At 55.2% G+C, this 26,495-nt stretch overlaps 1 protein-coding gene across 1 annotated transcript in view; it reads left to right on the top strand.

The window, feature by feature from the left end:
- The first annotated feature begins 6,079 nt into the window (after positions 1–6,079).
- The window catches only part of JPH3 (junctophilin 3), a 47,803-nt gene continuing 27,387 nt past the window's right edge, over positions 6,080–26,495 (top strand). Inside the window, 2 exon segments of the mRNA XM_064386277.1 lie at positions 6,080–6,865; positions 20,623–21,400. Of these exon segments, the coding sequence (XP_064242347.1) occupies positions 6,484–6,865; positions 20,623–21,400 (1,160 nt within the window). The 5' untranslated portion in view covers positions 6,080–6,483.

Genomic DNA, 26,495 nt, shown 5'->3' with positions numbered 1-26,495 from the left:
AGAGAGGTTACAAGCCAGGGAGGGAGGTGCCCTGATTATTCTACATCTGTACATCAGGTTTGAGCCCATCTCAGAGGGCTTCTCATCCCTGCAGCTGCTGCAGGGTTCCAGAGCCACCACTGACTCCTCCCCTGCTGCCAGAGAGGTGTTTTTTGGGGAGTCCCACTGTGCAGGGCTCTGAGCTGGAGGTAGGGAGCAAACCCCTCCTTTTCTTCCTGCCTGCTCTGAGCCCCAGCCTTTGCCTCCATGCAGGTGGCACAGGCAGGATATTGGAATCATGGAATTGTTTGGGTGAGAAGGGTAATAAAACAATCCAGTCCCACTCCCTGCCATGGCAGGGACACCTTCCACTCTCCCAGGCTGTTCCAACCTGGCCTTGGGCACTGCCAGGGGTTCAGGGGCAGCCACAGCTTCTCTGGGCACTCTGTGCTGGGGTCTCCCCACCCTCACAGGGAGAATTTCATCCTAATATCACATCCAAACCTCTCCTCTTTGGTTTAAAACCATTCCCCCTTGTCCTGTCACTCCACCCCAGACCTGTCCTGCGGGTGCCTCCCTCTCTGTTTACAGCTGAGCCTTGAGCCCTCTCACTTTTGCACCTGAATTTCTTTCATGCAGGCCCTGCTGATTTGGCATTTTTCCCAATCCATCCATGGCAGGGACCGAGCCCAGGGCTGTGTGGAAGGCTGAGGAATTCCATGGTGGGATTATCCCTACCTCACACCCCCCTCACCCCGCAGGTGAAAGCCAGGGCCTTTTCCCTCAGATTTTCTTTGCCACTCATTACACCACCCTCTCTAATTACCAATTATACTGCCCTCTTTTAATTACCCAGCTCTTTGTGGTTCCAAGAAACCTCCCAGCCTTAAACACTTCAATCCTCTGTGTCCTGTCCCCCTTGGAGCATTGTGCTGGCTTTTTCCCAGCCCAATGAATTTCCCAGTCCTCTGACACTTCCAGTGGCTCCTGGGAAGCACCATGATCTGTCCACACAGCTCCTTGGCCACTCCTTCACAGCCCTCTCGAGTTTTCTGGGTGTGCTGGGTTGAAACTGCTGAGCTCCATCAGCTGGATGCTCTCCTGGGCTCTCCTGGGCAGTATTTCCTTAGCTCGTTGTCTTTTTCCCCACCAAACTCCAGGATAAATCCATAAATCCCTCACTGAGCATCCCTGCCTTGTCTGTGTCATTGATAAACCTCCTGTTTCCGTGTGGGATCACCCCACTGCTCGCAGCTCATGGAAAATATCCTTCTGTCTTTAATTTCCCCAGCTTCTGAGGTTTATTAATTACAACCAGTTTCCCTTTTCTTCCTTTTGTGTGTTTATATTTTGTGTGTCAGTCTTGGCAGCTCTTTCCCTTCCTTTCCAAGTGGTGTTGGTCATTTCAATAAAGATTCCTGCCTGTGTTGCTGCTTTTTGGATAAAATATTCTTAAAGGTTTTTCCCTTTTCGGCACATGTTTCACTTAAAGTCCTTCTCTGAATTCGTCTGACTTGTAATTATTTTCTGATTTGGGAAACAGGACCTTTCAAAGTGGCAGGTAAATATATAGATTTTTATACATTACTGCTTTAAGCTTTACTTCATTTGCACATAACAAATAGAATCAAGCCACGAAGGTCTGTGCCTGGCCCAGTGAGAAATCCACCCTCACCTGCTGGAGTGAGGATAAATGTGGAATTCCCTCATGCTGGAGACAATCTTTTTTTTCCATTAGGATAGTATCTTCCCCCTCCCCCCAAAGTTCTAAGGATATTTTAATATTGGCAGCTCAGGACCTCCAGCATCCATCGCTCAGCCAGAATTCCCCAGGGATCCCAAGGTTTTTATTAGATATTATGGATGTGGCTGCTTAAAGAAGCAGAACGTGTCGAGTCCCTGCTGCAGACCCTTCCTGCCTCGTGCTTTATTTCCCAGGATATTGATCCAGAAACTCTCTGGATCATTCATTTCCTTGTTGTTAATGACTCAGAGCCGCTCCCGGCCAATCCCAGTGGGATCCCAGTCAGGACTGGCAGGTCAGGACCTCCAAGCAGAGTGGAAATCCAATGGAGAGGGTGGTTATAGCCCAGGGCTGCAGAATTCCAGGCAGGAAAATTCCCTGCCACGCTGAGGCACTGGGAGCAGGGTTGGGGTGTGGATTTAATGCTCAGTGATCTCAGAGGGGATGGAGAGGGAGTTCATGCAGGAGCATGGAGTGACAGGACAGGGGAGGAACGGCTTCAGACTGAAAGAGGGGAGCCTTGGATGGGATATTGGGAAGGAATTCCTAATTAGGATGGGTACTAAGAAAGTGAGGGCCTGGCACAGGGTGCCCAGAGCAGCTGTGGCTGCCCCTGGATCCCTGGCAGTGCCCAGGCCAGGCTGGACAGGGCTTGGAGCAGCCTGGGACAGTGGAAGGTGTTCCTGCCATGGCAAGGGTGGCACTGGATGGGCTTTAAGGTCCCTTTCCACCCAAACCAGTCTGGGATCCTGGAGTTCCACGATTCTATTCAGCAATTCCACCTTGTTCCATTGTTTTACTGCAGCTGTTTTTCTTTGAATCCTGTCATTTCCCAATTTTAGTTTATTTAATTTTCTTTTTAGAGTGTGAACTGGTTGCATCATTCCTCCTCCTTTCCATCACCAGCCTGGTGCCCCCAGCTTGGCTGGCAAGGATACCCCAGGAATTGTTCCCTTTGGAGCTCTGCATCTCCACCATGGATACAAAACACCCACTGCTCCCACTGCCCAATCCTCCTTTTTATTCCATCCATACTCAATAATTTATTAGAAGCTGATTTGCCTTTTATTGTATTTTTTCGTCATTATTTTTTTATCCCCAACTTCATCTCCTCATCCACACACGCACCAGGTATTTAAAGGAAAAACCTGCCAGCCCTATCTAACACCATCTGTATCCTGTGGTGGAAAAGTCCCTGCAATTAGTCACATCTCCTGGAGAAATCCTGCAGCCCAGCTTTCCTGACCGGGCATGGCAGGAGGGAAAAGCCCGCTGGCATTCGGGGCTGGGGTGAAATCCAATCTGGAATTTCCTCTCCCTCAGCCTCCTGCACATCAGCAGCACTGAGGAAACATGAACTGCTCTGGAGAGGACTCCCAAGGCTGCTCACTGGGGCAGGAGCTTTTATTTTAAACTAAACCCTGACCTTTGGAGAAAGTCTGGGGAAAGCAGGTTTATTTTGGGGGGAAGCTCAGGGCCAGCAGTGTCAGGGCTGGCCACCACACCACAACTACCCTGGCACCTGTGAGGGTTCATCCAGCCCCTTACCTGCCATTCCCACACTCAGAGAATCGTGGAATGATTTGGGTTGGAAGGGATTTCGCAGCTCAGCTTTGGGCTGGAAGGGATTTCAGCTCAGCTCATTCCACCCCTTAGGGACTCCTTGGTCCCAGCCTGCTCCAAGCCCCGTCCAGCCTGGCCTTGGACACCTCCAATCTGCTTTATTTGCCTCCTAACGTGGCTTTTGGAAATTTTGGGAGCCTCATGGAGCCCACCTTAAACCCTTAAATGACCAGAATGTCCCTTTGTGACCAAACCCTCTGCTCCAGCCATGTCAGGCAGGGGACACCCCAGGAAACCTAAAAAAGCTAAACCTCAGCTCACGACCAGAAGATTTTTAGATGCATTTTTAGAGTGGGACCTGCCCATTCCTCAGCTACAAAGGCACTGTTCCCAAAACAACCCTCATTTTAGAGCCACACACCATCCTAATAGCAGGTCCCATTCTCCTCTCTTCCTTCAGCAGATTGTTGGGAGTTTCTTTTTCACCAGTACCAATCAACTTGCTGTTATTTTCAGCACCTGCTTTATGAGGAGCAGCATCCCACGTTGGTCACAGGGGTGTCACACCTTGGTGCCTGCCTCAAATCCCTACATCCCACCAAATCCCCCCCAAAAGAACAGCTGGACAATAATTAGTTGGCTAATTAACATGTAAAATGACTATAAGTGTCTAAAATTACTGAGAAAGCAACAGAAGGGGACTGGAACTTCTTTTGTTCCCTGCCAGAATTTTTATGTGTGTTTAAGCAACTTCAGTTCTGGTGTTTTCCTTGGAAACTTTGGGGGTTCCCACCCAAATTCTCCCTCTGTGAAAAAAAAAAAAAAATAAAATAAAGGGAGTTTGCAGTTGCCAAAAAATGCAGCACCTGGAGTGTGGGATTTTTAGGGAAGGAAACAATAAAGCCCCCCAGTGCATAATGAGCACAGTCCTTGCATTCACAAAGGACTCGGTGTAGTTTGAAAAGACATTTTCTACTGGAAAGAAATGCTTCAGTGGGAAAATTTCCACCCACTCCAGTTGCATCTCTTTCCTCCAGCTCTGAGAGAGAGAGAGAGGAAGGTTTTCTTCCAGAGGAGGGTGGTGATGTGTTTCCATGGATGGACAAGAAAATGCATCGAGAGAGAAGAAAAAAAAACCCAAAAAACCCCAAAAAACAACTGAGTGGGAAGACACAGCCTGGAAGTTGCCGGTGGGTGGGCAGTGAGGCAGGGACCGAGCACAGGCAGCCTTTCCAGAGGGGATCACAGCCTGAATCCCGCGGGTTTCCATCGCCAGCAGTTACACAGTTTGTCGTTTGGTTTGTTTTTTTTTTTCCTTGGAGTCCTGGCCAGGCTGGGTCTGGCTCAAAACCCCCACTCCAGTAACGCTGGTGGCGATGGCAGGATGCAAATCCGAGATTTTGGGGAAGAGCTGAGTTTTTCCTCCATCTCCTTTATAAGCACTTGTGAGCATCTTTTCAATTACTCCCCAGCAGAGCTCCCCCTTTAATCCGGGTGCGTGAATCCCCCGGTGTGTTAACACAGATATATCGACATTTGCGGGCTCACGGACCCGCACACGCATCCCGCTGCCAAAAAAAAAAAAAGATTCGGCACGTTCCCATCCAGGGGGATGCACCAGCGGAGCCGGACCCCGCCTGCTCCAGGGGCACAACGCGAGCCGCCGCCGCTGCCTGGGGAGGATTCCGGGAGAGAAAAAACCCAGGGAGAAAATAAAAAACAGGGAGAAAAAACACACCCAGGGAGAAAAAACCCAGGGGGAAAAAAAAAAATAACAGGGAGAAAAAAACCCAGGGAGGGGAAAAAAAAAACAAACAGGGAGAAACCCCCCGATATGTGCGGAGGGGAGCGCGGAGGGCCCCCCGATGGATCGGGAGCATCCCGGTGGGATGCGCGGTGCTGGAGGGAGGGGAGCGGGCTCGCCGCAGCCCGGCTGGCCCGGGAGCCAGCCCGGAGCGCTTCCCCAGCCCGGAGCGGAGCCTTTCCTTCCATCGCGGCCTTTCCTTCCATGCACAGCCCCCGTGCTGCAGCGGCGGCGGGCCGGAGCCGCACGGAGCGGGCTGTGCCGGCCGCTCGGCGCTGCCCCTTCCCCGCTGTCCCCCCGCCCAGCTGCCCACCGGGGACCCCCGGCTCCGGCGGGGGATGCCGGCCCCCGGGAGCCGCGGGGAGAGCCGGAGCGATGAATAAACACGCGGGAGCATCCCGGGAGGCTGCGGGGGGCTGCGGCCCTGCCGGGCTGCCAGGCGAAGGCGACGCAGTTCCTGTGCCTTTAAATCCAGCCCGAGCCGGGCGCCGGGAGCCGAGGCAGAGCAGAGAGCCCGGGCTGCTGCTCATTAACCAGCGGGATTTATCCCCGAGGAAAGGGAGGGCGGGGGGGAGGCGGCGGGGCGAGCTCGGCCCCCCCAGCACCCCGTGAGCATCCCCGGGCCGGGATGCGGGCAGGGCCGGGCGCGGCCCCCCGGCTCTGAGCTTTGCGGCGGGGGAGGGGGCGCGGGGCGTGCGCGGTGCGGGAGCGGCCGGGAGCCGTGCGGGAGGGCGGCGGAGGAGGCTCCGCATTGCTGCTGCTGCCGCCGCTGCTGCTGCCGAGCCCCGCGATGCCGCCGCGCCCGCCGCTGCCCCCGGCCCTGCGCCCCAGCCAGCCCGGCCGGCGGCGGGGGGCTCCGCGGGGGCTCTGAGCATCCTCCCCCCGGGGCTGCCCAGCTCTCGCTTTTTCCTTTTTTTTTTTTTTTTTTTTTTTTTTTCCTCCCCTCTTTCCCTTCTCTTGGCATTTGGCCTCTTTTTTTTTTTTTTTTCTTTTCTTTTTTTTTTTTTTCTCCTTTTCCCCCACCCCCGTTCCCTGCCTTGGATGGTTTTTAGGTGGAGTCGTTTGCACCAAAATCCAATAGCTGCTGCTGTTCTTGCTGCTATTTTTTTTTTTTTTTAATGATCCTGTTTCCACAGCAGGGGAAGAGAGAACTGATCCTCAACATACTCCCAGAGAATGAATAATCACAAGAAACTGGCTTAAGCAGCTCCCTGGATCTGGTGCATGATTTCAATTCAGTTCAATTTGATTTAATTTTTTTTTATTTTTATTTATTTCTTTTTCCCCAAGTCATCGTTCGCATTTTATTTCCTGCATTTCTTCCTATTCTTTTTTTTTTCCCTTTTTTTTTTTTTTTTCACCTTTCGGGAGATTTGCAAACCGAATTACATGCATGTCCAGTGGGGGAAGGTTTAATTTTGACGATGGAGGGTCGTACTGTGGAGGCTGGGAGGACGGAAAGGCTCATGGCCATGGAATCTGTACCGGCCCGAAGGGTCAAGGTGAATATTCGGGCTCCTGGAGTCACGGCTTTGAGGTGCTGGGGGTCTACACTTGGCCCAGTGGCAACACTTACCAGGGCACCTGGGCGCAGGGCAAGCGCCATGGCATTGGCATGGAGAGCAAAGGGAAGTGGGTGTACAAAGGAGAGTGGACCCATGGATTTAAGGGACGGTACGGGGTCCGGGAATGCACTGGAAACGGGGCCAAGTACGAAGGCACCTGGAGCAATGGATTACAGGATGGCTACGGGACAGAGACCTACTCGGATGGAGGTAGGTGATGCATTGATCCCTTCCTGGTGGGCTGGAGGGAGGTGGGGAGAACCTCCCAGCGGGGCTTGGGTTGGACTCCGGGAGTTTGCAACCTGCTGCCTTGGATCAGGGGATGCTCCCACCCTGCAGGAGAGAAGGCACCAGCCCAGCGTGGCACCAGCCCAGCTCTTTGCCACAGGTAGCCCCATATGTTCCATGGGGTGCTGGGTCCTCCCTCCTTCCTCTCCTCGAGCAGGATTTTGGGATGTGGAAGGGGCTGTGCTGCTGGGGGGACGCCCAGCTCCGGCCCAGAGGGGTCAGAGCATGGGGTGGGCCAGGCCTTGGGGACACAGCCCAAGTTGCACATGGGATTGGCACTTCTGACTGCACCACTGGAACCTGTAGGATTTGCACGGGAACGACGCGGGGCAGGATGGAGGCGAGCGTGTGTGTGGGGGGATCCGGGGAGGATGGGGCAGCTCCAGTGCTGCCAGAGCTCCCCGCCAGGGGCGGGGGGCTCTGCTCCTCCTCCAGCCCCTCCAAAGGCAGCCCCACGCTCAACCATGCCAGGGAAAAGACTTTAATTCAGACAAGAGTCTTACATTCGTAGTTTACGGCTTAATGCTTAGCGTAGGGGCTCAGAGGGATCACCAGAGCTCTTCTCTGCCGTCAACACAGCTTAACGAGATGCTGAGGGGAAACTGGGATTAGAGGGAAAACAAGAAAACCCAATTGGAGCGATCAAACCCCAAAAAAATTGCTGGGCTAACAAGCTTTAGGGCTGAACTGGGAGAAACAGCTGGCGCCGTGCTGGAAGTGGCTGTATCATCCTCTCTCCTGGGCTGGGGCTACTTCCACAATGGGAATTGCCACCATAATCCGAGGCAGGCCTACCTGCCGGCAGCCAGGGGCCCTGGGCTCTGCTGGCCCCTGCTTTTCCTGGCAATGGTGGCCTCCTGAAGCAGGCTCTGGGGTTATTTTTAGGATGTTATGGTTTTCCATACGGCTCCGGTGAGGAGATTGCAGCGCCGGGGAGCTCCATGGCAGCCCTGCCGAAAGGTGCTGCAAGACCTTGCTCTGGAAAAGCCAGTCTGCTGCTTGCTGCTTGCACAGGGAGGGGAGGTTAAACCTCACCTGCAGCTGCTTTTTTTGTGCTCTCGCAGGGAGAGGCGGAACCACCTCGGGATTTTTAATGATAATTTGGTTGTTTTCTGCCAGAGAAAAAGAGAGCTGCAACCTTTTGTTTCAGCTGCCTGGAAGGATGCTGGGGACTGAGCTGGGATGTGCCGGCTGTGTGTTTGGAAGCCATGGATAAATCCCAGCAGTCCTTCAGTCAAAAATAAAGCTTGGGCAGGGAATCGTCGCCGTCTCCCACATCCAAGGCGCTCAGGAGGGGCTGGGGGGGGATTTCTGCTTGCTCCCAACGTGGGTGCTGTCTTCTCCTGGCACGCAGCTCCTGCCTGGGAGGTTTGAGGGAGGACAGACACAAGTCTGGGCTAACTACAGGTCTCTGAGGGCTGGGTGTTGCAGGGCTGGCCCTGTCCCCGGCCACGCACGTGCCCCCGCCCCGGCACGCTCCCCATCCTCTGCAGCACAGCGTTTTTTAGGGAAACCTGGGCAGCATCCCCACCCTGGGGTGGCTTAGCAGCAGTTTTGGCGTTTTCTGAGAAGCTACCAGAAGCAAACAGCTTTTCCTTCCATCTTGTCAGGCCAGCCCGGCTTCCCTGTGCTCGGGGACCCAAAAGCGACGTCGTCGTGTGTTTGTGATTTCAGGAGGAGGGAAGAGGAGCAGTGCTGGGAAAGGGCAGGGTCTGTGGCAAAATGCTCCCCCTGGGACTCTGCAAACCTTCCAAGGAGGAAGGAATGCTGTGCTGGGGAAATGCAGAGTGCTGGATGCTCCTCCACACCAGCATTCCCCACCTCAGCTGGGCCACAGCCACCTCCAAGGCCACTTCCACCACCTCAGCTCCCAGCACCCAGAGGCCACGTCCCTTTCCCAGTTGCCTGGCTCCATTCTGGGTGGAAACCACCAAAGCTGGGCATCTCCAGCCTCCTTGGGCACCAAGCCTTGCTGAACTTTGTGTGTTTAGGTCCCAGAGGCCGCTGCGTGCGGGAGCGGTGGCACCGGGGAGGCAACTGCAGGGAAGGATGTTTCTCATTAATCTATTCCAGTTATTACCTCCAGCAAACTGAAGTATCCAAGAATCCTCGCCCCAGCATCTGTCACTTGCCACCCACAGATAAATATTCATCCCTTGCACATCTTTTTTTTTTTAGCTCCCCAGCCCTGGCTTGGGGATGAGGCCCTAAATGCGCAGCGAGGCTCGGGGAGCCCCAGAATCCAGGGATTTTCTCCCATTTCCTCGCACAGCAGTGGGGAAGGGCACGCTGCCCCTGCCCCAGCGCTGTGCTGGGAGGGGTGCTGGTGTCACTGCCGGGCTCTTGGGCGCGCTGGGCGCCGGGGGTGGCACATGGTGGCCCGGGGGCTCCCGCCAGCCCCGCGGGCGGCGCAGGCAGCGCCGTCCCCACGCGCAGCTTGCCGAGCTCACACCTCCCACGCCGCGCACGCCGCGCGCCCCACGCCCGCTCCCCCACGCCCACCAGCCCCCCACGGCCTTCCCACGCGCTCCCTGGCCCCCAAGGAGAGCACATCCTGCTCCCCAGGAGCCCGCGCGTCGCCGATGCCCCCGGCGCGGCCGGCACGCGGCCTCCGCGCCGTCCCGCTGTCCCCGAGGCCTCACGCACTCAGACACCCCCACCTTACTGCCAAAAACCCTCCTGCCCCGCTCCAGAGCACCTGATGTTACATAAAGCAGCTCCCAAGGGTTGCCTGGTCGGTGCTGGAGTTGAAGCACTTGTGTGATTGAGGCCAGCTCCGGAGCGGGAGCTGGAATTGCTGCCTTGCTCCAGGGAGAGGGGCTGCACCCGCCCGGAGCAGCGCTGTGTGGGGCTGGGGGTGCTGCCACTGGAGCTGGGGTCCTGGAGACCCTCTTCTGATCAGGAGACATCACAGCTGCTTCCTGCCTGGGGTGTTTGGGGAGCTCAGTGATTTCACCCCAGGGACAGCTGGAGCTGGAGCTCCAGAATTCCCGTGGGAATTCTCTGTGTTGGGTTGGGTTGAGCTGCTGAAACCATCATGGCTGTGGCAGTGGGTGAGGTGGGGTGGCTGAAGGAAGTCTGGTTTTGCCCTTTCCTCCTTTTTGCTGTTTTCCTCCTCCTCCCACCTCTTCCCAGCTGAACAACTGGGACCCTAAACCAGACAGGGACCAGCCCCATCCTGGGCACCCACTGCCCAGCATCCCTGAGGGAATGGGACAAGCTGGGGGTGCCTTCTGTGAACCAGCCTCACCCTGTTGCCAGTCCTCTCCCCATCCTGAGTGTCCCACACTCCCTAAATCCCAAATCCCTGTTTCTCAGGAGGGCTACCCCGAAAGGGCCGGGCGGTCGCATGGTGGTGCTCATCTTGTGTAATCTCCGTGCCCACTCACCTAAAATGAATCATCCTTTGATAGGTGAGGGAAATATAATTAGTGTTTGCATTGTTAGCACTGGCTGAGTAGGCAAGTGGGTTTTCTTGGCCCAGGCTGGGAAATATTCCTGGGTGGGGAGAGGGAAGCGGAGCGCTGGAGCTGCCGGGGTGGGGCAGCCTGTCCTGCTCCATGTCCCACTTTCCCAGCCCTGCAGTGGCACTGGTGACACCTCTCCTAGCAGGTGCACCAGGAGCTACCCACCAAATGGCTGGGGAGTGGTTGAGGAGGGGAAAAGCATGGAATATTTCCCAAAATAAAGGGCTGCTCCAGGGGGTTGGAGCAGGAATGCTGGGTGGGACCTGCCTGCCTTGGAGGGGGCTGCATCCCCTCACCTGAGCTCAGCCATGCTTTGGGATGAGCCACCACCAGCCAGGAGGGTTGGAACGGGACATCTTTAAGGTCTTTTCCACCCCAAGCCATTCCCAAATTCCACAGTGCCAGCGGCCTGGTGCCTCTCCCCAGCCCTGCCTTCCCCTGAGCTCCTGCACAGGGAACCCAGGAGAGAGGGCAAATTTCCCTCAGGATCTATTCATAGCACAGATGTCAGAATTACCTTAAAAGTACCAGCTCTTCCCTTGTTTTGCTGCCGGGAAGGAATTGTTGATGCACTTTAAACAGTGGGCGGAAACAAGCAAATACAAGAGCGCCCTGATCCTCGATCCTCCCGTTCCTGCAGCACCCAGACACAGCCTCAGCTGCTCCTAACAGCCCCCCAGAACCTGATAATCCATTTAAAAATCAAGATTTTGGTGATGGAGCATCTCACTGTCTGGGCTAGGTCTAGAAGCTGCTTGCAGTGGTTCTAGGAGAGCAGAACCAGAGATGTCAGGAGCTGCCGAGCACAGAAAAATGAATCAAAATACTAAATGAAGATTCTGACCAGCCTCATTAAAAATAAATGCTATGAACTCATGGTAATTACTGCTCTCACTGGAACATGCTGCTTAGTTTCAGGTACAGCTCAGGACAGAGGAAGAAGGATTTTGACCTCAGAGAACAGAACATGAGACAGAAATTGCCAGACAGGCCTCAGACCCTCACTCCATCTTCCCGAGCCTTTTATCCAGGCTGAGATTCTCCAGGAATTGTGCAGGACCCCAGCCTTGGGCAGCCCCTCTCCCTGACCCACAGCAGAGGCTGAGCTCAGCCCTGAAGCACAGTGCTCGTGCCCTTTCACTGGGGTGGGTTCTCATGCCTTTGAATGCAAATCTCAGGATATTTGCATGTGATTTGATATCCCATGGGGCTCCTCGTGGTTGGGTGACATCTGCTCCTGGAGCTGAACATTTTTTTCTTCCCCTTTAGAAGCTCCAGCTTGTGGAATCATGTGATTTTGCAAGATTTTTCAGCTTCGGTTTGGAAGCAAGGTTTCCACCCAGGCTATTGCAGAAAAGTCATTCTTCCAGGCTTGGGAAGCAGCAGACAAGAGCTAAAAATGCCTTCTGTTTAAAAATGCCTCGATTTTAAAATGAACCTGATGAATTTTGAATGCTTTGAGTCAGGTAACGCTGACGTAGATGAATGAGCTGTATTAAAGCAGGCATGACTTGGAGATGGAGGAGCTGGGCTGGGCGAGCTTGGGGATGGTCTCTCAGGGGTGAGCTCTGGGGTTTAGCATCTGCCTTGTGAGGTTTTTTTGTCTCTTTGGGTCTTTTTTTGGCATTGATTGAACTCCTGAGCTAGAAAGGATTTTTTTGGCAGGAGTTTTCAGGAGTTACAAGAGAGTCCTGATGGTCATTTGCCCCTAGATTCAGCTGTTTGACTCACAATTAAAGTATTTTTAACCAAAAAAAATCATGAGCTTACAGAAAACAGAACTTGAAAGGCAAATGTTTATATTTTGGGGTTTGATATTGGTTTTTCAAAGACAGATTCTGGCCTTTGCATCAAAAATCCTTACAAATTGCATTGGATGCATGAGCATTCCCCAAGAACAGCCACTGCTTTCCCAACATTATTCCCTGAAGAGGTCCCACTCACTCTCAGCACACAGCAGAGCATCATGAATTTTCATGAATGAGTGAACAGCCAGAGCAAGGCCCCTCATTTCACTGATTTCCACAAGAAGATGATCACTACAAAGGTATTATTTCCTGCTCAGGCCATCACTTGTGGCCTGCAAGGTGTTTCCCTGGCATGAATAAGGGTCTGGAATGTCCAAGGCCAGGCTGGATGGGGCTTGGAGCAATCTGGGACAGTGGAAGGTGTCCCTGCCCATGGCAGAAATGAGATTTAAGGTCCCTTCCAACCCAAACCTCTCTGTGATTCCATGGTTTATTTCATATAAATGAAATTTATATGAAATAAATCTATATATTTAGGGAATAAATAAACCCTGCTCTTGCCTCATCCCTCCTGGAGCAGCCTCCTAGCCCTGATCCAGGGGGAGCTGAGCCTCATCCCAGCGCTCTGAGCACCTCCCACACCTCGGGGGTGCAGCCCCCAAACCCAGCAGGCTGGGAGAGGCTGGGAATCAGCCCCTGCTCCTGGATCTCTGCTGGGAACTGGAGAGATCCCAGAGTTTGGGGCAGGATTAGAGCCCGGGGGGATGAAGGGGATCAGCACTAGCCTGATTTCTGCCTTCTGAGAGAGGCACACTGGCCTTAACACAGGTGCTGAGCAATATCCTGATGTGGTTTGCACCCCTGGGGATAAAACCTCGTCCTGCTTTTGGCCCCAGCTGAATCTGCAGGGATTCAGCTGTCCTGGGAAAACCATGGCCCCATTTCACCAGGAGATGATGATGATGATGATGATGATGATGATGATGATGATGATGATGATGATGATGATGACTCCTTGGCTTTCCCTGTGCCTGACAAACCCAGCCCTTCCCACTCCCAGCACAGACAACAAGGAATGTCTTTCTTTGGTTGTTTCCTTTTAAAAGTTGTATTTGCCCTGACTGCAGGACCTGGAGCTTTAAGAGGAATCACAACTGGCCTGAGAGGCGCCATGAGCCCCATCAGAATCAGTGAAACCAAGATCTGATTGTCTTTATTTTGGGGTTTTGAAGCCTTTTCTTCAATTCTGGCTGGAAAAGGCACTTCCCAAACAGGTTTGGGGAAGCAGGAGATGCAGCAGCAGCAAGAAGAGGGAGGGGATGCTCAGGACAGGCTTGGTTCTTCCTGAGGAACAGAGGAACAGACTTTTTCCCTTTGAAGCAAATTGCTGAAACTCCTTGGAAAGCATTCATTTCCACACAAGATTTTTTTTTAATGTTTCCAGTGAGGGAGGAGCCTTCACCTGCAGCTTGCAGAGTATCCCTGGGACAGACAATGAGGACATAAATGTGTCCCCCCGTTTGGGATGGGGCTCGTACCCCCCAGAGGAACATTCTGTGATTTCCCGGTGATTTTCCCCAAGGAGAAGGGCTCAGCAATCCCTGCTCTGTGGGATTTCAGCCAGAAATACTTTTGTTGTTATTTGCATCCAGAGGAGGAGGAGGAGAAGGAGGAGGAGAAGGAGGAGGAGGAGAAGGAGGAGGATGAGGCGTGAGGCTGTAGAAATCCATCTCCTCCCTGCAGCCCCCGGCTCCTGCAGAGCTTCTGGCTGTTCCAAACCCATCCCTGCTCCCATCCCTACCCCTTCCAAATCCACCTCCTTCCAAACCTCATCCAAACCCAGCACCTGCACTGCCTGATTCCTTTAGATGGAGGCTCCCTGCCCTTAGAAGCTGACCACGCTGACACGAGCTGTAATTCCTTATTATTCACTGCCCCCCCAAGCAGATTTCATTCTGCAGGAGCAGAGCAGCCCCTGGCAGCTCTCACCCTCCTCATCCTCTCCTCCCTGCCCCCGGTGCCTGCCGGCTGCCCAGGCCTGGCTGTGCCCACCATGTCTGGATGCACCCAGCATTAGCTCTATGACTAACACCCATCACGTGCTCCTGCCTGCAGATTAGATTTGCATACTCAAAAATCCATACTTTATTCCTTCCCCTGTGTAAGCAGTTACCAGAGCATATTTTTGGCAAATTAGCAGCCACAGCAGAAGCATCTGACTGTGTTTTTAGCGTGGCTTGGTGCTGGAAAGCCTTGGCAGGGCTGCAGGGGGATCGTGGCTGTGGAGTCCCAATCCCTGTGGGGCTGGACACGGGCAGCATTCCCACCTGCCAGGGTGGGCAGTGCAGGTGGCACCTCCCAGCCATCCATGGGGGGTGTAGGGCAGGGTTTGGGGTTTGAGGGCAGCAGCTGGGCACAGGGCAGGGTGTGGAATCACCCAGCTGGACACGGTGTCCTGCTGCCACGAGGGACAGTGCAGGAGGGGGGTCCTGGCAGAAAATGTGTCCCCACGGCCATGCAGTGACCAGGGGGTTGAGGGAGGGGATTCTCCCTCTCTGAAACCCCCCCTGCAGTGCTTTTCCAGCTCTGGGGCTTCCCAGGGTGAGAAGGATGTGGAGCTGCTGGAGCAATTCCAGAGGAGGCCATGGAGCAGCTCCAGGCTGGGAGAGCTGGGGGTGCTCACCGGGAGAGGAGAAGGCTCCAGGGAGAGCTCAGAGCCCTGCCAGGGCCTGAGGGGGCTCCAGGAGAGATGGAGAGGGACTGGGGACAGGGATGGAGGGACAGGACACAGGGAATGGCTCCCACTGCCAGAGGGCAGGGATGGATGGGAGACTGGGAATTAGGAATTGTTCCCTGGCAGGGTGGGCAGGCCCTGGCACAGCTGTGGCTGCCCCTGGATCCCTGGCAGTGCCCAAGGCCAGGCTGGACAGGGCTGGGAGCAGCCTGGGGTGGTGGAAGGTGTCCCTGCCATGGCAGAGGGGGAACAACAGGAATTTTAAGTTCCCTTCCCACCCAAACCATTCTGGGATTCTGTGCTGCTGTGCTCAGGAGTCCCCACAGAGTCAGGCAGAACATTTGGGGGCACATTTTTGCCAACAATTCCCTGGGATGGCCAGCGAGGATGTCCCCATTGTCACACCATCAGAGCTGGGCTGGGTGAGCACCCTCCAGCCCTCTCTTTCCTCCCAGGCTTCTTCCCTTTGGGATGGGTGTTCCTGGGATGATTTGTGTGTGAATCCTCCGGGGCTCTGTGATATTGAGCAGCTGGAAGAGGATATCTGTAAAACTCCCTCCTCTGGTTGGAATTCAAGAGCCCGGCCTAATTATTGCCATCGGACATCTTTAATTAATATGCTGCAGAGGCCAGAGATAAGAGGGGGGGCTGAGCACGCCAGGAAGGATCCTTTGTGAGATAAATCAGCAATTTGTAGAACCTAATTACTCTGGCTTGGAAAAGTGGAGGGGCACTTTGGACCACTTCCCCCTCCTGGCTGGGATTTTGGGAAGGAGAGCTGGGAATGCTGCTGGTGCCCAGCACTGCCACTGCACCAGGAGGACCTGGCTGTGCCTCAGGGTGGGACAGAGCTCCTGCCCTTTGGGGCCTCCTGCTCCCCTTTTCCAGGCAAATCTGGGAAGTCGTGTCCCTGTTGCTGATGATTTTATCTGACCTGGGAATGCTGACCCAGCGTGGTGGGTTTTCACTCAGTGTTAGGGATGGAGAAGGAATTTTTTCCAAACGTTTGTCTTTTTCTGAGGTCAGGCTGTGATAATGACACAAGTGTGTCTGCTGCCTTCAAAGTGCTCCACAACATCCCAAATTCCTGCCTGGATGTCTCCGTGTGAGGAAGGGGAAGAGGGCAGGTCTGTGCAAACCTCCCGTGGTTTTACCCATGTGTTTGCAAAGGGTTCATCCTGCAGGACACAGAACCAGCCCTGTGGGCTTGGGAAAAGCCTGGGAGCAGCCATAAAGCTTCTCCTTAATGGTGTTCCTGGAGTGGGGCCAGAGGGCTCAGTGACTACAAAATGCCAAATCCTGGGTGTGGGCAGAGGGGGGAAAGAAAACACCGTCATTCCAACCCAAAAAATCCTTATTTTTATCTCCTTCCAACACCATGGCCCAGGTTTATATCCAAGTGCATGATCTTGCCTTAAGCCAGAGGAAGCCCCACGTACCTGAGCAGCCCAACATCCTCCCTTTGGGCTTCCTCCTGTGCTGTTCCAACTCCAGCTGTTCCTGGGGGACCTCCTTGGGATGTTTATTTGTTATAAAGCTGGATTTCACTGGAATGGATGCTGCACATCCCCTTCATTCAGTGGCTGGGCATCACTGGGAGGTTTCACCATCTCTCCATAAGCAGGAAAGGATTCCAGGTCCAGGAAATTCCTCAGTTTGGGACAGCAAACCATGGCTTGGTTGTCCCTTCCCAACCATGGAGAAGAAAGACCGTGTCACCATGAGGGAGCAGTCCTGGCTCCCCACAGTGCTGTATCCCAGGGGGATGAGCCACAGCTCCTCCCCTCCCCAGCAAATTCCCCAAAATCTCTGTGGCAGAGGAAGGGAAATGCACAGAAAGAGTCGCTGCTCCTCTGATCCTCACGGAGAGCTTTGCAAACAGGAGCTGCATCCGAGTCCCCAGGCCAGCTGAGCTGCTGGAATGCTGCTGCCTTAGCCCTGTTCCCAGCAGGGAATATGGTGCTGCAGGGTCCTGCTCACCCCACTCCTGCTTTGGTGCAAGTGCAAACCCAGCCCAGCCTTTATTTTGGGGATTTTGGTGTTATGGGGCCACCAGGAGCTGCCCTGCAGGCTCCCAGCTCCCTTCCAGGATGGGTTTTAGCCAAATGCTGAGGAAGCGCTGCTCCCTGACACTGCTGGAGAACCAGGAATGGTGCTGCCCAGCCAGGCACTGTCTGCTCTCAGCCCCGCTGCCTCTGGCCAAGGAGGGGCTCTGCACACTCCTCAAGGCCATGGCAATTCCTGCAGGAGCTCTGGAAACAAGCCAGCCCTGCTCCAAGGGGAGTGAGCCAAAAAAACCCCAAATTCAGCATTAGGAACACCAGTGAATGTGTCCAACAGCACTGCCCCTTGTCTTCTCTCCGTGTTTCCATCGATCCCTGTCTTTCCCATGAGCCTGTTCCCTTTCTTACACTTCAGCAGTTATTTCTGAAACAGGGTTTTTCTCTCCAATCCATCTTTTGGGATGACTCCAGTTGTTTTCTCCTAGCCTCAGGCTGTGCCCTCTCCTTAGCTCTGCTTGGCATGGACGTGGCTTTCCTCACCTTTATCTTGACTTTTACATACCCAAGGCTTTCTTTTCTCTCTTTGTCCTTTTTGCCCCGTGCAAAAGAACCACACAGAAGTGGGATGGATATTTGTGGCATCTTGGAGGCACCCACAGGAGTGCCCTGCATGGCTGAGGGAAGAGGTTGGGACCTTTTCCTCCCCAGGGATTCTCCTCCATCACGGTGGCTTTGGCTCTTCTCTGGCTTGGGCAGTACGATGGGTTTGTGGCCAGGATTGCCCTGGATTGCTCCTCAGGGAAGAACCTTCCCCTTCCCTGTGAGGCGCTCAGAATCAAAATCCTTGGAATTCTCCCTTCAGCAGCTCAGCAGAGCATTCTGCTCCATCTGAAATGCTCGTTCCACCCCTCCCAGCCCCACCGTGCCAGATTCCTGCTGCACCTTCCCTTTCCATGTCCCAAACCTGGAGCAGCTGCAGCCGGTCCATCCCGGCACGTGAGGGGGAATGTTGTGGAATCCTGTTTGCTCTGCAGGGACAAGGAGTCTCTGGGCTCCTCGTGAGACCAAGCTTTGTGCACAGATCTGCAAATGTTGGGCCAGAGGTTAAGCTGAGCAGGGCCCGGGGAGGAGGTGGCTAAGCAATGCAGATCAGATGGCTCCTGCCAAATCCTGGAGATCCAGGCTTTAAAACATCATGGAATCAGGCAGGGAAGGAGAGCTGCTGGCTGAGGAAGGGCTCAGCTCCCTGGCAGGACGCTCTTTGATCTGCTGGTGGCCATGAAGCTGCCTTGGTGGCCTCTGAGGCAATCCCTAGGGATAATCCATGCTGCTGCCTCCTGCGGGGAAGGAACGACACCCACGAAAGCAGAGCTGGGGGTGGGGAGGTGCTGCACGGTGCTGGGGGAGGACAAGCAGGATGGAGGGGCTGGAAAATCCACCTTGCCAAGGAAATGCCACATTCCAGCTGTGCCATCCCTGGAAGGCCAGGCAGGGATGGGATGGCAGCATCCCGAGCATCCTGGGGACAGGCACGGGCTGCAGCTGTGACCTGCTGTGACCCGTTTGCCGCCGGTGCTCCAGCCCACAGCGCTTTGTTCTGCTCCCTGCCCGTCCCTCAGGTTTCAGCACAGGGCTGTGACCCTTCACGCTGCTCCAGCTGAAGCCAGGGAGGTTTTTCAGCTGCACTTTTGCCAGGAGATGAGGGGGCCGAGGGACCTGTGTGAGGTCAGGGATTGAACGAAGGGATTCACCAAGGGAAAGGGAGATCAGGATTTGGGCAGGGTGGGATCTGGTGGGTCTCATGCAGGAACTGCTCTCCCTGTGCCCCTGCCCACACTGGCATCTTTCCCTGAAACCCACTGAATCCACCTCCAGGGAAGCAGGAGCACAGTGTGAGGACATCCCTGGGGGCTCCTTGGCAGGGGAATTTGGGGCTCTGGGGGGAATCTTTCCCCAGGTTGCTCCATTGTCCTGCTGAGACACTCTGGGATGGAGCCAGAAAGGGAAGAGAGGTGCTGCCAGGTGCCCAGGGAATGCAGGGACACCTTGGCAGGCTCTCCCCTGCCACAGCCACCATGCCAGGCACGGGAGAGCTGTGGGTGCATGGCACTGGTTGTTCCCTGTTCTTGGGGACACCACAGGGGACAAGGCAGGCTCGCTGCTCAACCCCCCCCACAGGACATGTCTGCTGTGTCCCCTGAGCTGCATCTCACAGGTTGTCCCCCATCCTTCTCCCTGTCACCACCTCCTCTCCCTGCCCTAATCCCGGTGCTAATCCTATAAACCCTCAGCAAATCCTGCCTGCCCCTGCCTCTCCACGTCCCTTCCTCTGTGGGGTCCCCACCTCAGTTCTGCTGGTTTTTTGGGGTGCACAAAGCTGTCACCCCAATAACGTAATCCATTGGAGCGCAGGGGGGGATGCCCAAATCCTGGGGGATTTGCTCAAAGCACTGGCAGCTGAAAGACAGTTGAAGAACCCCAAAATACACCCCAAAATGTGGCCAGGTGCTGGTTTCACACTCTCAGGAAGCAGTTCCTGTGCTCAGCATGAGCTGCTCCAGCCTGGATCCCTTCTCCACTGCTGAGCCCCAGAACTGGGCAGGGAAATTCCTCAGGGAGTGCTGGGGAGTGGGATTCACGCGGGGTTCACCACTTCAGCAGGTCTATTTAAGGTTCTCTGGGCATGTGGGAGCAGGGCTGGCACAAAGGGAGTCCCACTGCTGTGAGGTGCTGCCCGTGCCCATCCCAGCTCCTCACATCCCGGGGCTGGGACTGCTCCCAGCATTCCAGCAGCTCCAGAGCCATCCTCGGGCTCCTCAGGCTGCCCCAGCAGGGCTCACAGTGGATCACTGCATCTCGAGCTGGTCTGGAGAAGATTAAACCGACCTAAGAATAAAAACAAGCCCTTCACTTCAATGGGCTGGGATAAAGCCTGGAATTGTGCCAAGCTCCGAGCTCCAGGAGGGGATGGGATTAGGAACCCTGAGCAGATTACCACCTACCCTGCATTTCAGTGCACAGGGAGGGTGCTGAGGTCCAGCTGTGCCCCCCAGGCCGGGTGGGCTCCTTGTCCCCCTGTTCCCAGTGCTGTGGTGGAGGCCTGTGTGTGTTTTGTGCCACCAACAACCAGTTAAGAAACTCCAGGAAGTGCCCACGCAAATGTAGGAGCTCCAAGAGGGGCACAATTCCAAGGGGAATATCCAAATGGATCTCTCCCCATGAGGCCTTTATTTCTGTGGAGCTGCTTCCTTCCCCAGCACCCCGGATGAAGGCTCCGTGTGCATAAATAAATGTATTGTTATACATGATCCATCCACTGTGAGATGCCAGCAGCATGGGCAGGATCAGAGTGTGCTCCTGGATAACCATTCCCGCATTCCACACCCCTGCTCCCTTCCCTTTCACGTTAGGGGTTGATCCAAGGGGCAGCTCCTTGATGCTTGGCTGGTTTCTAGCTGGAGTGCAAGCCTGCAATCCGGGGAGGTGGTGCAGTCTCCATCCCTGGCTGTGTTTAACAAAGCCTGGATGTGGCACTGGCTGCCAGGTTCAGATAATCTTGAAGGTCTCTTCCAACCTGGTGACTCTGTGAATTCTCTGAATCCAACCAATTTTCCCTCCAAACCTGACATTGCAATCCCCATCGTGGAGCTGGGATCCCAGAGCTGCTCCCGGAGGACTTTGATGCCATGACCCCCCCTCTCCGTTTGCTTTTGTCTCCCCTCCGCAGGGACATACCAGGGCCAGTGGGTCGGGGGCATGCGCCAGGGTTACGGCGTCCGGCAGAGCGTTCCCTACGGCATGGCTGCGGTCATCAGGTCACCCCTGAGGACGTCCATCAACTCCCTGCGCAGCGAGCACACCAACGGCACGGCGCTGCACCCCGACGCCTCGCCCGCCGTGGCCGGCAGCCCCGCCGTGTCCCGCGGCGGCTTCGTCCTCATGGCCCACAGCGACGCCGAGATCCTCAAGAGCAAGAAGAAGGGAATCTTCCGGCGCTCGCTGCTGAGCGGGCTCAAGCTCCGCAAGTCCGAGTCCAAGAGCTCCTTGGCCAGCCAGCGGAGCAAGCAGAGCTCGTTCCGGAGCGAGGCCGGCATGAGCACGGTCAGCTCCACCGCCAGCGACATCAACTCCACCATCAGCCTGGGCGAGGGCGAGGCCGAGCTCTCGGTCATCGAAGACGACATCGACGCCACCACCACCGAGATCTACGTGGGCGAGTGGAAGAACGACAAGCGCTCGGGCTCGGGCGTCAGCCAGCGCTCGGACGGGCTCAAGTACGAGGGCGAGTGGGCCAACAACAAGCGGCACGGCTACGGCTGCATGACCTTCCCCGACGGCACCAAGGAGGAGGGCAAGTACAAGCAGAACATCCTGGTCAGCGGCAAGAGGAAGAACCTCATCCCGCTGCGCGCCAGCAAGATCCGGGAGAAGGTGGATCGGGCCGTGGAGGCGGCCGAGAGGGCGGCCACCATCGCCAAGCAGAAAGCGGAGATCGCGGCGTCCAGGTAAGGGGGGTCCTGCCCATCCTGGTGTGTCTGAGCTGGGATAAATGGGGTGAGAGGTTTTGTTGTAGGAGGGGTGCTGCTGGAGGAAAGCAGCTCGTGTGAGAGTCTGCAGGTTGGTGTAACGTGGACCTCACGGCAGCCTTGGGCTTGGCCAAGTCTTGTAGTGCTGTTCAAAACAGGGTGGATCCAAGCCCAGCTGTCCCTGTGGTAATTCCCAGTGGGCTGGGCATGCACAACCTCCCCAGGTGAGGCAGAGAGGCCACGCAGGGTCACCAGAGCGGGGCAGCCTGGGCAGGGGGTGGTGGCACCTTGGTGGCTGTCCCAGGCTGAGTGCGGTCACTTAGGGGGTGCTGGGTTATTCATCCCATTTTTCCCTCTCGTCTTGGATGAGCAGAAGAGCTCCTGAGTTTGCCCAAATCCTCTGCCTGACTCACAGCCAAGGGCTGGCCTGAGCTGGGAGGATTCCCAGCTCTTTCCATTCCCAAAAGGGTTTTTTTGAGTGGAAAACCAGTCAAATGTGTAGCTTCAGCCCTGGGGAGGCTCTGCTGGAAAACAGCAGATCTGGGTGCCCTACAATGCCCCTTCTCCCTGGGCAGCCCTCATGGAACTGCTCAGAGATCCAGAGCTGGGATCTGCTGAAAACCAGCAAGAGGGGAGGGGAAAACGAGCCATGTCTAATTAAAATTGAAATAAGGTCCCAGCTCAAAGCAGGGCCAGCTCAAGCACCCCGTAGCTGGCTCCCAAAAGGCACCTGGAGCTCTGTGCCTTGCAGGAAGCTCCCAGAGCAGCGGTGAGCTGAGGAGGAAAAGCTCTTCTGGAGAATTCAGGGCTCTTTGTATCACATTTTGGGGTGGTTTATTAGAGCATGTCATTCCTTTCTGTTTTCTGAGCAAGGCCTATATTTAGCAGCCAGGCTGGGAAAAAGGGCTGGGGTTAGGGGAAAAACCCAGGTACCTCCTCAGCCTCCTGTGCTGGATTAATTGTTGGGTCTGGAATATTTGTATGCAGAGTCACACTTGAAATCTTTATCAGCAAGTCTGCCAAGGGCTTATCTGCAATATGAATGAGCCTCCCGGGCCTGCTTTGGGAGCACATTTGGGCTTGATGATGTTTTTGAGCTGATGGTTGGAAAAAAAAAAAAGAAAAATCCCACTAGAATGGCAGGTAGGAAGCAGACTGCAGAGCAGTGGGAAGGCCAGATCTTTCCCTGTGGTCTGGGGATGGATGGGAATGCCTCGAAAGGCTGCAGTCCTGGAAATGTGGAGCTCCAGGGTGCTGTGGGGTGGATCCTGGAAATGTGGAGATGCAGGCTGCTGTGGGATGGATCCTGGAAATGTGGAGCTCCAGGGTGCTGTGGGATGGATGCTGGAAATGTGGAGCTCCAGGGTGCTGTGGGATGGATCCTGGAATTGTGGAGCTCCAGTGGCTGTGGGATGGATCCTGGAAATGTGGAGCTCCAGGGTGCTGTGGGATGGATGCTGGAAATGTGGAGCTCCAGGGTGCTGTGGGATGCTGGGTCTGAGAACCTGAGCATCCTCAATCCTCCCGTGGTGATGATCCTGGAATACCATGAGAGTGGGATTGGAAGAGATGCTTAAGGAGCTCTTGACATGTAATATTGGGAGAAGGGGAAAAAAATCAGCTCAGGAATGCCAGTTGTGAACAGCTCCCTGCCCTGCACTGGCTGGGTGGTCCAGGGCTCGCTGGAGGAGTCCAGGGAAGCTGTGGAGTGCAGGGTGGAGGATGGAGAGTGGGGATGGATGGGATTAGGTGGGTCCAGGGAAGGATTCCTTTCCAATATCCCATGTAAATCTCTGCTCTTTTACCTTAAACCGCTTTGTCTGAAACCTCCAATCCCTCAGCTCGAGCTCTCCCCCCTCACGAGGCTTTTGGCAGAGTCCCTGAGCCTGCAGAACCAGAGCAGAGCAAGGTTTTACATACTGAGATCCAGCTGGAAAAGCTTTCTTATTAATCTTAGTCCGATTTCATTTGAAAGCTTCCTAATGAAGGAACCCTCCCCTGCAGTGCCCACACCAAACTGCATCATCCAAACGCCACCAAGCCGAGCTGGGGGAGAACCCTGGTGCTCATTCCCGAGCTTTTGGGGCTCAGGGGTGGAATATCCCCCTCTAATGCCAACAAAAACTCCAATTTCCCAGCACCTGGCGTGGCTGTGTGTGTATTCTTTTCTGTCTGAGTTCACTCTGCAGCCTTTCCCTTGGTGGGGGAAAAAAAAAAAATATGTGCCCACCCACGGCTTTCATTAAATTTGTAAGAATTCAGTATTTTTGAAAACTCTGCCGCTCTGTCAGATTTGGTTGGAATTGGCCAACACGTTCAAAAGTTATTAGTGTGGGAGTGATGGCATATAGATATATAAACAGCACAATCACAGGAGTGAGCCCCATTTCCTGAGGAAAGTAGGCTAAAAACACAGTGCTGGAGACAAGGAAATTGCTTTCCCAAAGTTGTTGGAGTCTGAGTAGAGCACAGTGATATCTGCACCTTTAAGGGATTTCTTTTAGGGTCAAGAGGAGATTCTCCTGAATGTTCTTTGCTGTGATTTGAATGGGAGAACGGACAATTCCCTCTGATTCCCTGGAATTGTTCAGAGAAGTGAGCAGGGAGGAGGGGATGTGAATGAGGGTGAGGAGCTCCTGCTGATAGCAGCTGGCCCATCCCTGGGAGGGTTCAAGGCCAGGAGAAAGTCTGGAGCAGCCTGGGGTAGGGAAGGAGTCCCTGCCCATGGCAGGGGTGGCACTGCATGAACTTTAAGGGGTCCCTTCCCAGCCAAATCTTTTCATGATTCCATGGCCAGTTTTCAGAGGGAGACAAGGAGGGAACTCTTCCCCAGCCTGTTTAAAGGAATGTTCAGGGTGTTCTGTGAGTGCTCTGGGAGATTTTCACTCCCTCTCAAATCAGCCAAGAGGCTGCACTCTTTCTGCTGCCACCCTGGAAGGATGAAGGACACACTGGACACCCCGAGCCCCATCTCATTAGTGCTAATTGACACCTCAGGCAAATTATCTGTAGGCTCTGGTGTGTCATCATCCACTAAAATAAAATATCCAGGGAACAAAGGTGGGCCAGGGAGCTCAGCCCAGCCCTGGTTTTTGGCACAGCCGCCTGCTGGGGGGAGATGGGTGCACAGGGAATGTCAGGGGAGAGCAGGGCTGACTCCAGCTCTCCAGGAGGGGTGATGGCAGCTCAGACAAACCCTACACCTGTCCTGCTTCCACAGTTTTGGGGTTTGTAACTAGTGGCTGGGCTGGCTGTGGGAGGAGGAACCATCCCAGGGATGGGTGGCACATGGCAAACACTTCTCTCCAGCATGGGGGATCTGCTGCCCAGCACCTTAAATCAGAATTCCTGGGAGCAGCCAGTGCCCCAGCTCCCAGAGGGAATGCTGCTCCCAGGTCACTCCTAAGTAATGCTCTCCCTGGCATAATTATAGCCCAGCCTTGCACCAACCAGGAGAAAAATATAATTAAAGCTCCACCGTCTCAGGAGGAGCTGGGCCACAAATTAGCACAGTGTCATTCAACTCCAGACAGGGAAACTGGAGGGAAATAGGAAAAGGAGGGAAATAAAGACAAGCTGGCAGTGAGGAGGGCACAAGGGGGGTGTTTGGATCCATCCTGGATGCTCCCTGAGGATGCTGCAGCCAGGGCTAACGTGGGGCAGGAAAAGCCCCCGAGAGCCGAGCAGCAAAGTGCACGAGGTTCTGAGAGCCAAACAGGTATTTTTGTGAGAAAAATGGAAACACAGCTCGGTCAAAACCCAGAGAACAAAGCTGCTGCAGCCGTGCTCTGAGAGTCACAGGAATCTGGGAAATAATACATGTGAAAGTGTTCTTGTGCTCGGTAATGTCCCCACCGGCTCTCCCGGCCCCGATAATGTCCCCACCGGCTGTCCCCGGCCCCGGTAATGTCCCCACCGGCTGTCCCCAGCCCCAGTAATGTCCCCATTGGCTGTCCCAGCCCGGTAATGCTGTGCTTAATGCTCGGCCAGGCCTGAGCCCGCAGCTCTGCCATTGTCTGCGCTGCCTTTGATTTCGGGTCGCTGCTGCTGCTTTTTGGGTGCCTGGGGGTGCTGATCCCAGTCCTGCCTCGTGCTGCCCCAGGGGCTCCTGCTGTGGATGGAGAGGGACAAGGAGGAGGAGAAGGAGGAGGGGCGGGAGTTAAGGGCCCCCAAAGGGTTTTGTGTCCCCTTCCTTGGGTCAGGACAGCAGGGACACACAAAGCCAGCACGGGGCAGAGCTGAGCTGGCTGCAAGGATGGGCTGAGCTGATGCCCAGCTGGGCCAGGGACTCTCACCAGCCCCTCTCTGGGGAGTTTTGAGTCCAGGGAGGATTCCTCTGCTCGTGGCCCTCTGGAGAAGTGCTGCTGCTCCCTGCAAGGGCCCTGCCAGCAGCTGGAGCTGGGGGTTTGCAGGAGTCACCTCAGCCCATGAGCTGGGCACTGATGGGGTCACTGAGGCATCACCTGGAGCCTCGTGTGGGGTGAATGTGCTCCCTCCACCCCGTCCTGGTCTCCCCATTCTTTCCTTGAGGGCTACAAAGGGTCAGGGAGGGAAACACTCCGGGGGTGGATGGGGGTGACAGCAGCTGGGGCAGGAGGGGATTCTCCTCACAGCACCTTTTCCTTCTTCCCCCAGCCCTGTCTGCCCCAAACCTCCCCTGTGCAACCCAAGAGGAGCAGAGATTGGGCTGGCAGCCTCCACCGGGCTCTGCTGCTGCTGGAACTGAGCATTCCCTCCTTCCCTGCCACCTCCCTGCCACTTCCCTGCCACATCCCTGCCACTTCCCTGCCACCTCCCTCCCTGCTCTGCCCTGCTGCCAGGGGTCAGGGCATCCCATTAGAGATCCCATTAGAGATCCCTGCTGTCGTTCCTGCTGGGGTCAGCCGGGATGACAAGGACACCCCTGGCTCACGGCAGGCACATTCCCCCCTCCAGCCCGGGCTCGGCCATCCCGGAGTGTCCCGTCCCTCCCTCTCTCCCCAGGGCCGGCTCCTGCGGGATGCGATGCGATGTGAGCACCGTGGTTGTTGACGTGCTCCAGCCATGCCAATTTAATAACTTCCTGCTCAGACGG

This window comes from Passer domesticus, chromosome 12 (assembly GCF_036417665.1).
Source record: "Passer domesticus isolate bPasDom1 chromosome 12, bPasDom1.hap1, whole genome shotgun sequence".
NCBI lineage: Eukaryota > Metazoa > Chordata > Aves > Passeriformes > Passeridae > Passer > Passer domesticus.
This window is presented reverse-complemented; position numbering and strand designations above follow the sequence as displayed.